Raw genomic sequence first — 13,432 nt, 5'->3', positions numbered from 1 at the left:
ACTGTCTATCTCATGAATAAAATCTTTAAAATAGTAAAATATAAAACTTCCAAATGTCTGTATATTGATTCATAGTTTAACAGAAACCATGCAAGAAAACATTGTCCAAAACTCGCTGAAAAACTGACCTAAATTTATTTTGGTCCATACCTTTTAATTTTGGTAATACTAAGATCAAAATAATTGCTCTTAAATAATTTTGATGGCTGATAATTAGATCTAACTTTAAAAATACACATTTTATGTATAAAGTTAAGAACACCTTCTAAGGTTACCAAACCTTCAGTGAACCACACACACACCCCATCACAGTAGCCAGCCACATGTTCTCTCTCAATAAATGCAGAGTGCCTATCTTTAAAGCAGCGCTTCTCAAAGTGTAAAACAAGGATCTCTGAAAGCCTATAAATCTTCTGGGGATCCAAAGAATACTACTACTCTCAAAATTATTCCATGCGAAGTCAAATTTTCTTCATGTATTTCAAACAAAATGACATACTGCAAAACACTGAATGCAGAAGATTAAGAGAATCCAGCTGTCTTTTAAGTCAGACTTTGGAGAGGAGCAAAAAATGAAATCAATGGCATTTAGTGCTATTTTTCATACAAATGTTATATTAACATAATAGGATTATTGTTAAATGTTTTTAAAATTATAACATTTAATTTCTAAAATGCTAAATGATAGAACCCATATTTAGGGTTCTCAGTAATTTTCCAGAGTAAAGTGATCCTGAAACCAAAGTTTGAGAATGCCTTAAAGCTGTTTATCAGCTGCAATTTTACATTAAGACATAACAACCTGCCTTCTACACTACACTGCAAGCTCCAAGAGATTGGAGGCTAATGGTACTGCTCACTGATGAATTCTAAGAATCTAGCACAAAGTAGAATAGGCACAAAATAAATAAGAACTGCTACCCAGCAATTTCCTCTAAGTCAAAATGACTTAATGAAAAGATTCCTTTTAAAGAAGCTGCTGCAAAAAAATCATTAACCTTGTGGGGAAAGTATCCCCTTTTAAATGGGGAATATTTTAAAAATACAGCTTGGGTAGATATATCCATACACACGGAGTTATTTCACAGAAAAAGCAGTATTTGGGGGTATTCGTAGTCATACTTTAAGTACGTATGTTGGGAGTCTCTCCCAATGACTGTTCTGCCTCTATTAGACTCATGTTTTCAAGACACTTCCAGAAAAGGAATACCCTCCTCTGACACCTTGGTCTCAACTTGCTGAGATCTGCTTTAGACTTCTGGTCTACAGAAATGTACAATGAATTTGTGTGGTTTTAAGCCACTGTTTTGAATGATTTGTCACAGCAGCAATAGAAGATAAAAGAGGGCTTGAGAATTAGGATTTGAAATGAATGTAAACTTTGCAAATCTATGCAAGGGAGACTACAGGTTTTTGTGTCTTCCTGCTCATTCTGAGGAGCTGCATTGTCCAATAAAAGGTTTCAAGACAGGTTGGTGAAATAGAGGAAAGAGGCTATGAAAGGCCTATATAGTAACCAGGCTTTTGTCTCTCTCTCCTGTTCTCAATTCTCATACAACTGACATGCATAATGGACTTTGGAGAAAAACAGAACTGAGCTAGAATTCATTTCTGACAATAGCAGTCTAACCTTGAGCAAGTTTTAAAAGTTTTCTAGGGATCCCTGGGTGGCGCAGCGGTTTGGCGCCTGCCTTTGGCCCAGGGCGCGATCCTGGAGACCCGGGATCGAATCCCACATCAGGCTCCCGGTGCATGGAGCCTGCTTCTCCCTCTGCCTGTGTCTCTGCCTCTCTCTCTCTCTCTCTGTGACTATCCTAAGTAAATAAAAATTAAAAAAAAAAAAAAGAAAAAAAGTTTTCTAAGTACAAGTTTCCTTTAAGGTGAGTCTTCACCTTTTAGGCTGACCACGGGTTATATAAAGCACCCCACACAGGATCTGACATACAGAGGGTTCACAGAGGATTACAAGAGGTGCATTTTTAAAATACTGAGACTCTGCGGTACATTTAACTTAGTAATATAATGTATAAACTGTCTTAAGATGGTTCTAAATTTTAAAAAGCATCAAACCATTTATACAGAGCAAGTTTTCCTTTAGACAGGAGAAACAAAGATGTACTTCATTTAACTCATCTTTATGTAAGGCTCGCTGTAGGTGAGACTTAAAGACTGAGAATAGCTTTGGATCTACTTCTCACCGAAAACTTTTCTTTTTCCCCTCTTTCCTCACAAGTTAAAACCTTACTCAATACACCTATACTTCCCCTACTCTCTACAATATTTCAGTCAACCAGGAGGTTGAGAGACTTGGTTCTAACGCTTAGCCCTATAATCTCAGGAGATGGCCACTACTAATATGGGTCTCTATGGAATGGATCATGTTCCAATGAGGTATGAAGAAAGAACTTTAATCATCACAATATACACAAGAAACTACAGACTAAAAAGTAATCAAAAACTAACTTAAAGGCTTTCTTCCACTGGTTAGCCCATTCTTCTTTAGTTATAAAAATAAAAAATAAAATTAAAAAAACCCAGTGTCTGCTCTACCCCACAACCAGATAAATCAGAGAAAGCAGACTTACTACATACTTGAAATAAATATGCTAACTTTTTGTTTTGTTTTTTTTTTTTAATTTTTTTTAATTTATTTATGATAGTCAGAGAGAGAGAGAGAGAGAGAGAGGCAGAGACATAGGCAGAGGGAGAAGCAGGCTCCATGCACCGGGAGCCCGATGTGGGAATCGATCCCAGGTCTCCAGGATCGCGCCCTGGGCCAAAGGCAGGCGCCAAACCGCTGTGCCACCCAGGGATCCCAAATATGCTAACTTTTTGAAGTGGGTTTTTGTTGTTTTCAGTAAAACTCTGAAAACAATTTCATCAAATGGTGCAAAAGATGAGTGACCTTGGGTTTTGTTTGCAAAATGCTAGTTTTCTAACAAGTTAATTTCCAAAAGAAAAGTAGACCAAAATTAAACAAACTTTATTTAAATACAAGTCCTCTGTTTCAGAACTTTTAGGATGATTGATTTCAGAGGATAAGGATGACAAGGGCTGCAAATGAGACAAAATGTTTGGTTTTGAATTCAAACTCCTTTTCTCTCCAGTGAAAGCAGCAAAGCTGATTCAATTTCAAAAGCTATTTTTAACTGTAATCTTTAGACTTAAGAAAACAAACTTTATCTTTTTGTGAAGTCATTTATATTTGTCTTCATTAATATAAATGAGTTCAAATACTGTTTTTTCCCCTCTCTTTTTGGGTCTCAAGTGTTAGTATCTTTTGGTAGCTATTTTTTTTTTAATTATAACAATCAATACAGTAGGTAATTTAGGGTTTAAATAAATTTAAATTTGGATTAACAATAGCCTCCATGTGCTATTTCACGCAAAACTGGCATACAAAACTATATTCCTCGCCCCACCTCCACCAACAGTTAATTACACATTTTACAGAGATTCACAACACGTGTCTCTTAAATAAGTTCTGTAACAATTAGTGTACCAAATTTTGATGGTATACAAGTTTTCAGAAACATACCTATATAATGTGTTATAGCTACACATTTGTTCATTGGTAGTTCTCAATTCTAACCTCTTTAGAACTGCATGATTTATTTCAATAGCCTGTAATCCATGATATAGAATTGTTTTTTCCCTCATCTATTGCCTGCACAGAGAGCTATTGTCTGTATGTTCTGGATGGAGAAAGAGTTTAGTATCTGATGATAATTATAGCTTTAAAGAAGAAATACTTTTACTACTGAATTTCAAATCACACACACAAAATAGGTGAGAAATTCTTTTATCATATTTAGAATCAAAATATCCCTTAAAATATTTACATTTTACAGTAAAAAGGATAGCAAAACACAAGATCATGTACAAGCTTAAGTATTCAAGTTTCCAAAGAGCCAAAAATGAAAAGGAAAAAAATGGCCTACCACAAAGTTGTAGTATATGGTAATAAATGCCTTCAATGAATGCAGATTAAAGCAATAAATGTACTCCTTGGGCATCTGATTCTTGGTCAAAACTGCTGAACTAAATGATTAATATAATCTGATTATGAAGTTGCTTGGCTTTCTGTTGCTCCTCTACAGTTTCTTTAAAAACAGTGCAATTTAAAACAAACTTACAGAGCACACATTACTCTCAAATTAGTCATTATATAAAGGACATTCACTAGAGGCAGTAAATATATTCCATAGTTAACCGTATTTACCAAGTAAGGAATAAAACTAAAATTTCTAAGCCTTTATTGCATATTAATAAAACAAATCTTTGAATATACAGCAATGTAAAACTTTTAAAAATATTAAATTCCTATAACTAGGGACAGTCGGTGTGAAAGGGACAATGGGCACTGGGGACAGAGAGCAGTCTGCACCAACACACAGATTTTATTGTTCTGCAAACCACCAATATTAAAAATTTAAAAGATGGCACAATCCTAGCAGGCAATTGTCAAGTTTTTAAGATACATTTCAGTTATTTAAATGTAATCTTGAAGCAGCCTGCAAATTTTACCTTTTGCTTTTAGCTCTGTCAATGTGGTCCCTATCTTTGTGGTACCTATCTCTGTCCTTTTCTCCTTCTCTATGTTTACTTTTCTCTCGTTCTTTGTCCTTTTCATGGTCTTCACTTTTAGGTTTATCTGGTTTCTTGTCTGCATTCCTACTATCCCGGCTTGCTTTTCCATCTGCTCCTCGATCACCATGTGATAACCGTGCCCTCTCTTTATCTTTGTGCCCTTCCTCTCTGCTTTTTCTGTCTCTGTCCTTGTCCTGGGTTCTGTCTCTGCGTCTATGCCTTTCAGATTCTTGCTCCCATTCCTTTTCATGTCGATCTCTTTTCAAATGGTATGAATCACTATAAAATCTCTGTCGATCCCCTTTCCCCCTATTAAATGGCCTATCCAGTTGCTGTTGGTCTGGCCTACCCCAAGGGTCACTATGGCGCCTTTCTGGTCTTCGAATGTCTTTAACCTGGTAAAAATTTTGTGGGCCTATATATCTTGATGTTTGTGAAAGGGGACCCATCATACGTTGCGGCTGGCCTGTCAGATGAACAACAGGAGGCCAAGGAACCATGGGATTTTGAGCAAAGCCAAAGCCTGGAGGAGGAAGTAAAGGGGGTGGCAAATGTGGTGGAAATCCAAACATATTTTGTGGGGGAAAATTAGGAGGCCCTGGAAATGGAAATCCGGGAGGGCTAGACTTGAGATGCTGAAGGTTAGGCTGCTGTGGCCTCATGGGTGAAAAGTTTGCACTTGTTCTGGGGCTGGTGCTTCTGGAAGTAAAGTTGATGCTTTTAGAAGGAAACTCCGACTGACATGTGTTTCCAACTTCAAAATGAGATGATGTTGCTGTCGACCCTCTGCGAAACGGGTGCACAGTTTCGATATTTTGCATTAAAATATCCTCCTGTAAGGGTTTTGCTTGTTCTGTTTGAGATGCGTGTATGTTTTCTACTGATGGTGAGTTCTGTGCAACTGCTGAACTGTTCCCCTGCTGAACACAGGAGTTTTTCTCTACAGAAGCCAACTTTTCCTCTACACTGATTTGTTCTGTTAAGTGCTCCTTGTTGTGTGACAGACCAGTCAGGGTGTGTTTTTCTCCATTCCGACAATTATCTCCATCTTTGCTTTCTGAAGCAGTTATCTGCTGACTTCGTCCTGCCGCTTGTCTAGGATCCCGTTTCAGGTTGATAAACTGTGGGGACCTTGTTGTATTAGCAACAAGGTTTTCACTGCAACTGACATTACTGTCTATGTTTCCTTTTCCTACATTAGACCTGCATGGAGAACTAGTACTTGAAGTCCGATTATCTTGCAAATTATTCTCTTGATCCTGTAGCAACTGTCTTTTTAATGTTCTCTCTTTATTCTCCACAGTCTCCTCCTGTTTTGACTGAATTGATAAATTTGTTAAGAATGCTTCTGTAGAAACATCTGGTGGCTTACCTCTGAGGCTAAGATTTGTCAAAGGTCCAGGAGAAATGGAAGAAGACCCCATTACTGATGTTTCTTCTCCTCCTACTACTGAATTACCTGCAGATTCTGAAAGATCATCTACTTTAAGCTTTACCTCCTTGGTTTCACCATCAGTTACTTCCACTTTATCTATTTTCTCTGCTTTGGGGTCAGCTTGCTCATCTATAAATGGAATTTCTTTGAGAGTGTTTTGTTCTATCACTGTTTGAGCCTGTTCATATACCTGACCAGTAGTGCCCAAAAGGCTCTGAAGTATATCATCCACAGGAAGAGGTTTATTTGCTAATTCCAGAGTAGAAGGTTGATTTTCCCAGCCAATCAATACCCCAGGAAGGAATCTTAAAGGTTTTGGTGGCTCCTGTTTGGTGACTTCCACTAAAGGTTCAATCACTGTCGGAAGGTCTTCCTGAAGAGTCTGCTGAGGCTTATTTCTCTGCTTGTGCAATACAGTTGTAAAAGAATTAAAAAAGTCATTTTCTTCCTCTGGTGTTTCTTCTGTGGAAACGTCTATTTTACTTTTTTTATCAGGTGGCAAAGTCATTGGTACACTTTCAGAAGTCTCAACTGTGTGACTAGTACTAGTACTAGAACTATGTTGCCGCTTCAGTTTTTGACGGATAATTAAGCCCAACAACAGATTAGGTCTATGTAGTTCAAGCCCTGTATAAAATAAAAAACATCAATTAATAGTCATTTTCAAACATTACAATAAAGGGTATATTTCTGCATCTAACTTATTACAGCCTATTAAGTGGGCACCTGCCCCTTTCAAGTTAGCTCTAGAGGGCTGGATCCTGGGAAAGAAAGAATCCCTTCTGTAACTCTAGTCTCACCTCCCACTTTATTTTATTCATTCTTATTATTAAAATGTGTACCTACCAGGTCCATCAAAAGGCACAAGAGGGTGTGGAATTTTATCTGCAGCACCCAAAGGAATAAGGTACATATCTTTAACCTGCTTCATGTTGTTAGCAGCTACTCCATAGCGCTTTCTGCTACTGAAGTATGCAAATAGCAAAGTATAAGAAATTTGATCTTCTTCAGTTACGGGTGTGAAGCGAACGACACAAATTTCCTATTCAAGAAAATAATACATGATTGTTTAAAATAACCTAAAGAATAGCTTGGTTTTAAATATCATTTCTCAATTAGTAATAATCTAGTAAATTTTATAATGATGATTGCCAAATAACATGATTTATAACTTGAATGTAGATAAAAATAATAAATGGCAGCAACTCTTAACAGAAGATCTTTGCTGATCCACTGATAGATTCATTTTATCTGAAGGTGTCCCATGAGACACTGAGTCCCAAGGTAATTAGTATGCTCAAGGTGACACAATTGTCAGTGACAGAGAACATATTTAAACCTAAGTTTTTTGGTATCTACACAATCTCATTTCTGATGTTATAGCCTCCACAAAAGGCTGCCTGTGTTTTCAGCATACTGAAAATATCACCTACCACCACCACGTACCATGTACATATACACAAGAATACTGCCATGTACATATACACAAGAATACTTAAATCCACTGCAAATCCAATTTACAAGGACTGGATACAGAAATAAAAGAGGCTGTGTGGGAGAATTAAAAAACACAGAGGCCATAAATTTTGTAGAATCATTTGGCTTACTTGGGAACTTATTTGTGTGACTCTGGGTTCTAGGTTTTGTTTCCAACAGAAAAGGGTGTCCCAGTGTAGTATTAATTTGGTAATGTAAAAAACTGGATGCCTTTTCATGAAAGTACAGTCAAAATGGAGAGGGCCAGACCTGCGATAAAGCCTAAATTGATGTTAGATCCTAAAGAAAAATGTGCAAATGATCTAAACTATGGTTCTAGCTCTTATAAAAGGTATGTCATCTAAACTGTCCCCTTTTAGAGGTAACATTATAGTGTTTCAGTCAGTTCAGGAAGGAGGCATACTATAAAGTGTCAGGCAGAAATATATGGATAGATAAGAGTGATTCCCAAACTGTCCAAGGGTAATACATTCCCAATGCTTTCCCATGACTTTTACTATCATGAGAAAGTGAAGGCAAGTAAGTGTTTGTAATTTTCTTAGAGTGCTTCAAAGTTTATTTGTATTCTATCAATCTAAATTCTAAAATCTATTATTGAAAAATATATATTCTTTTTAGCTTGAGATCATCCATTTTGGATTATTTCTAATCTTACTAATAAACAGGTCTAGTCTTAAGAAAAAGATAAAAAATTAATGTTCCTTTATTCAAGATTTTTTGAATGTCTGTAATATGCTGGGTACTATCATCCTTGGAGGGAAAAAATAATTTCCTCTAATGATTAAGTTTTCCTACATAGTCCTGTTCTACAAGTTAAAGAAATGATAGAAAATATAGAAAGAGAAAAGGAAAAAATAATATTGTGATAGAGGCTACTAATTATTACCAACTATCTATTCTCGTCCTTTCCTCTTATTACAAAAAGAAGCCTTTTAGCCAGGCACATCACCAACCCAGAGAGACAACATTTCGTGAGATTACATTTCCCAGCCTTCTTAGCAGGTACATAAGGCTACATTACTAAAAAGTTCTTGCCAATGTAAGTTAGAGGAAGTGAAATGTTAACAGCAATTTCCAGGTCTTGCTTTTAAAACAAACAGGCATTCTTCATTTTTCCCTCTTGAGGTTGATAAGTCAGCTTTGACCATGTTTGACTGAAAAGGGCAACACTCTTGGAAACAGCCAAATAACAAGACAGAAGAAGCCTGGTCCCTGAATGATCTTATAGAACAAGAGCCCCCAGAACTACTCTGAACCACTGACATATTAAAAAAAACAAACCTCTATATTCTTTGCGCCACTATACTTTTAGGGTCTCTGTGCAGCAGCTTAGCCTATGCCCTAAGTGAACAAATGTCTATAATCAAAGCAAGGCAAAAATCCAGGAGGAATCTCAATACATAAACCTAAAACATTTCTTCCAAAACACTGACAGAAATCATTACGAAAGCATACCAGAAAGAAAGAAAAACCTACAAAAGGAATACTGAGCTGTTCTGAGCTTTTAGCAAATGGCTTTAGTTCAGTTTTGTCAGGCATACTATGTAGATTTATAATTTGTATTGGCTCCATCCCCCAGGGTATCCTGCATAAAGAACCCAATGATTTACTTCTCAAATACTCTCTCATGCTAATATAACTAAAGAAATTTTCCTTACCTTGGTTCCTGATGCTTTAATTTTTTCAACATAATCCCAAACTGTCTGAGGCGATATCCTGCCACCTACTTGAATACTATCCGGTAGATCCTACAGTAAAAAATGAAGATGAGCAACAGAGACAGAATATCTTTATTATAATATTCATAATTCATTCAAATTTAGCTCTAAGACTAATTTCAAATGGTAATAAAAAAAACAAGTGAATAAAAAGATTTGTATCATAAAACAAGAAAGTACAGGGGCAGCCATCAAGCTTTACACCTCAAATGTCAACTGCAAATAACTAACGTGGGTACCCAAGATACAACTGAAATAGAATCTGAGGTCATATCAGTTCTCAGCACGAAAGACAGGAAAAGGGAAGCAGCAGTGGCAAGCATATGACACATTGACAATCCAGAATATAAGAGATTTCAGAATATTGCTTTTCTTCTCCAACCTCATTTCAGAATATTGCTTTTCTTCTCCAACCTCCTTCTTTCCCACCCCCACCTTTGCTTGGTGGTAGTGGGTAAGGATATTACTTAATCATTAATAGCTGGATTTCAGAAGTAATCGAATTTAATTACAGAGCATATTTTTGCACAGTAAGGAATAACACTGTAATAATGCAAGTTCATATTTTTAAATGGTAGAATCTTTCTGAAAACAGATGACTATACATAAAATCAGTTAACTATGTAATTAAAAATATTTAAAACTAACCAGTATGTTTCTTTTTTCTATGAAGCTGTCATAAAAAGTAATAATTAATTGATATTAAGTTCAATTCAGTTTATTTAAATTATTAATTGCTTTAAATATATATTTGGGATTTTAGTCCTAAACTAAAGTAGAAAGTAGAGATAGAATTCTGGAAAGCAACCACACAGAAACTGGCCCAGGAAGGAGAATAGCTTTGTTTAAAATCAAGTCCAAACTGTTTAGGACTTCTTTCCCATTTAAAAGAAGAGTTCTCCATAAAGACTTCTAACTCTGGGAAATGAACTAGGGGTGGTGGAAGGGGAGGAGGGCGGGGGGTGGGGGTGAATGGGTGACGGGCACGGAGGGGGACACTTGACGGAATGAGCACTGGGTGTTATTCTGTATGTTGGTAAATTGAACACCAATAAAAATTAATTTATTTAAAAAAATAAAAAAAAAATAAAAGAAGAGTTCTCATCACCACAGACTGATCAGACTACATTTCTAAACACATTTGTTTAAAAAGAACATCATGGGGTCCAGTCCATTTAATTTTCCTCATATAAAATCAATGTTTCTAAAATTATTTGCCAAGAAAACTATATGTGAAATAATTAGGTTATTAAAACATAATTATAACTTAGGCTTTTTCAAATACTGAAAGAATTTTGTTTTGTTTTTAATTTTTGCCTTCATGGTCAGCATACTGAAAATGGATGGAAAAGGATAATGTAAGATATGAACATAATAGAAAATGTAACCTCAACAAAAATACAGTACAAGTGTATGGATTTATTTTCTTTCTGCAACAGAAAAATATAACTTTCTTCAAAATAGTTCAAAAATGGCATACTTTCTCATATACCATAATATAATACTACAGCTGCTTATTTTCCGTAAATACTGCATAACAAGACTTGTTAACAAGGAAAAATCTTCCTGACAGGCTAACACTGAAGAGCATACTAAGTAGGACAATCTTTTATCAAATCTATATTTAAAGAAAGACTTAGGCTCTCTATGCAGACTCTCATTAATTTTTAATTTTCTGATATAGTAAAGCACATCTTGGAGTATAGGACATGTGGGTTTAAAACTTTCAGAACACAGTTATCTATACTTCAAAAACTCCATTTGTGGGACACCTGGGTGGCTCAGTGGTTGGGTGTCTGCCTTCGGCTTAGGGCATGATCCCAGAGTTTAGGGATCAAGTCCTAAATCGGGCTCCCTGTGTGGAGGAGCCTGCGCTTCTCCCTCCACCTGTGTCTCTGACTTCTCTGTCTCTCATGAATAAATAAATAAAATCTTAAAAAAAAAAACAAACCCTCCATTTGTGAACTCATAGTTTCATTAATTGAATGGTTTTAGGATCACTGTCTAGTTTTCTTATGAATGAAAATAAAATATTTTTATTATTTATAATATTGTTTTCTCTCCTACTGTTTTGAGAAACACATATGTCAATCCAAGCAGAAAAGGGTAAAAAAGTTCATAGTACCTCTGTCAAATAATCAGGGGAACCAGACACTGGATAGGCTTTGGTAACAAATTTTGCCACAGAAGGCATGTTGATAAAACCTTTCCAGATGAAGTTCAATCGAGCCAGGAAGGTAGACTCAACTTCAACAGTTCCAGGCATCTCTGGACTAAAATATAACATTAAAAATTTTTAGCTTAAAGATATGCTCACGAATAAATCTATTTTCTACTAAGTCATCAATTACTTCTATTTTAGCATATAAAGAAAGCCAAAATATGTAAAGACTATTGATCAGTTTATATTTTCACTTTATAAAACTACATTCGTATTTATGTGATCATGTTTTACAAAATCATCCTTCATGAGTGGTTTAGATGAACGTCCAGAGAAGTACAAGCAATTTTTCTTAAATGACCTATCCTCTTGCCTCTCTGGACCAACATAACTAAACAGAATTTTAAAGTCAAGTCCCCACATACACAGACTCAAATCTCTAAATTAACTTTGAGTCTTATTCTTTTATTTCAATTAGTTTAGTGTTTAAGAAGGTACAGTTACTTTCTCAAAAGGAAGGTCCCTGAGAAGTATGTTACTTTTGTGTTTTTGAAGATCTCCAAGTGTAGTCTGGCAAAGATCTAGAATGATTATTACAGAAACTGTAGCTAAGAGAAAATTACCGTGGAGCAGGAGAGAACGTTGACTTCGGAGACTCTTGTTTCTCCTCTTCAAAGAATTCAGAAGCCAAAATATTTGAGGTTGAAGACAATGCATCTGCTATACTTTCTGCTTCATTATCTGAATGTTTACGAGATACTCCAACAACAACTTTAACTTTTTTTGGAGAAAGATCATCTACAGGTGGTGCCATTCGACCTAACACCAGATGACACCAAAATAAACCATTTTTGTAATCTGAAATTTCTGTAACTTCATCTATTTTTGCTTCTAAAGTTACTCAATTTTTCTGAATCTGAAACTAATCTTGTTGCATAACCTTAGATCTCCTGGGGTAATTTTTAACTATCATCATCTCTCATATTGTGTTATATTACACCTCTCTGATATGAAAAATTAGGAAAAGAGGATGTTAACTAACTTAGATAAGCTGGAATGGAAACATTATAACTAGAACCCAAACTAGGCTTCTTGATTCCCTAGCAATTTTCTTTTAACTCAACTACACCAAATTCCAAGTCTTCAGAACTGAGTAAAACAACTCTGCACCCTACTTTGTGTTACATACAGCAGCAGCTCATGACATAAATGCATAGTGCAGTGCCTAGTTACTAAGTACGAAAAATATTAGTAAAGTTTAAAAAATGACATTGATCTCAGGCTATAGCATCAAGAAGACTTTCTGAAAATAGGTTAAGTGTAGTAGTGTTTAACAAACGTTTTTGTGTGCTACCATAAATTTACTGAAATATTACCATGGAAATGATTAAAATTAACAGAAATGATTAAGAATTTTTTTTATTAAGACAGAACTAAATCTGGTACTTAAAAATATTATCATACCATGGATGGCTTTCTTTAAGAATAACAAAGTCTAAAAACATTCTGCCCTTTAAGTCTTTATCACTGTACAGATTGTAAAATATGTAAACACAACTTTGAGAAGATAGGATTATTTTCATTATAGGAAAATTACTTAATTTGTAAAATAAATTTCATCTAGCCTCTAATTCAATGATGGTGGACAGCAAATAGATTAACCTAAGAATTTTCATTTTACTGTACAAGGTACGTATCATTCCTTAGCATATTATAGTAAAAAAAAAATAAAAATTAAGAGCCATGTCTCCAAGGTTTACAAAATTCCTGATCCTCTATTTTTTTAAACAAACTGAATATAATTTAAATTCCTTAATTACATCCCCAATTTTTTATGCCCTAAATTTAATCAATCTCCAACATCTATTAATATTACCTAATGTGAGTATCTAAAGCCTCCACTTATTTCCAATGACCACTCTAATCACTCTAATTAAAACTGTCATCTCCCACTTGGATTAGTGTAAAGGCTTCCTACGGAGTTTCCCTCCTTCCTCTCCTTGCTTCTCCCACTGTTATCTCTTCTCAAAG

General features: G+C 35.4%; 1 protein-coding gene across 4 annotated transcripts in view; it reads right to left on the bottom strand.

The window, feature by feature from the left end:
• Window positions 1-4,233: 4,233 nt before the first annotated feature.
• Window positions 4,234-13,432, bottom strand: part of PHF3 (PHD finger protein 3) — a 76,779-nt gene continuing 67,580 nt past the window's right edge. For all 4 annotated transcript variants that reach the window (XM_055330200.1, XM_055330202.1, XM_055330201.1 and 1 more), the window contains 5 exons: window positions 12,025-12,220; window positions 11,366-11,513; window positions 9,181-9,270; window positions 6,872-7,067; window positions 4,234-6,652 (listed from right to left, as the gene is read on the bottom strand). In XM_055330200.1, the coding sequence (XP_055186175.1) occupies window positions 4,524-6,652; window positions 6,872-7,067; window positions 9,181-9,270; window positions 11,366-11,513; window positions 12,025-12,220 (2,759 nt within the window). In that variant the 3' untranslated portion in view covers window positions 4,234-4,523. The remainder of the gene's footprint in view (window positions 6,653-6,871; window positions 7,068-9,180; window positions 9,271-11,365; window positions 11,514-12,024; window positions 12,221-13,432) is intronic.

Source organism: Nyctereutes procyonoides, unplaced genomic scaffold, assembly GCF_905146905.1.
Source record: "Nyctereutes procyonoides isolate TBG_1078 unplaced genomic scaffold, NYPRO_anot_genome, whole genome shotgun sequence".
Classification (NCBI taxonomy): Eukaryota; Metazoa; Chordata; class Mammalia; order Carnivora; family Canidae; genus Nyctereutes; species Nyctereutes procyonoides.
This window is presented reverse-complemented; position numbering and strand designations above follow the sequence as displayed.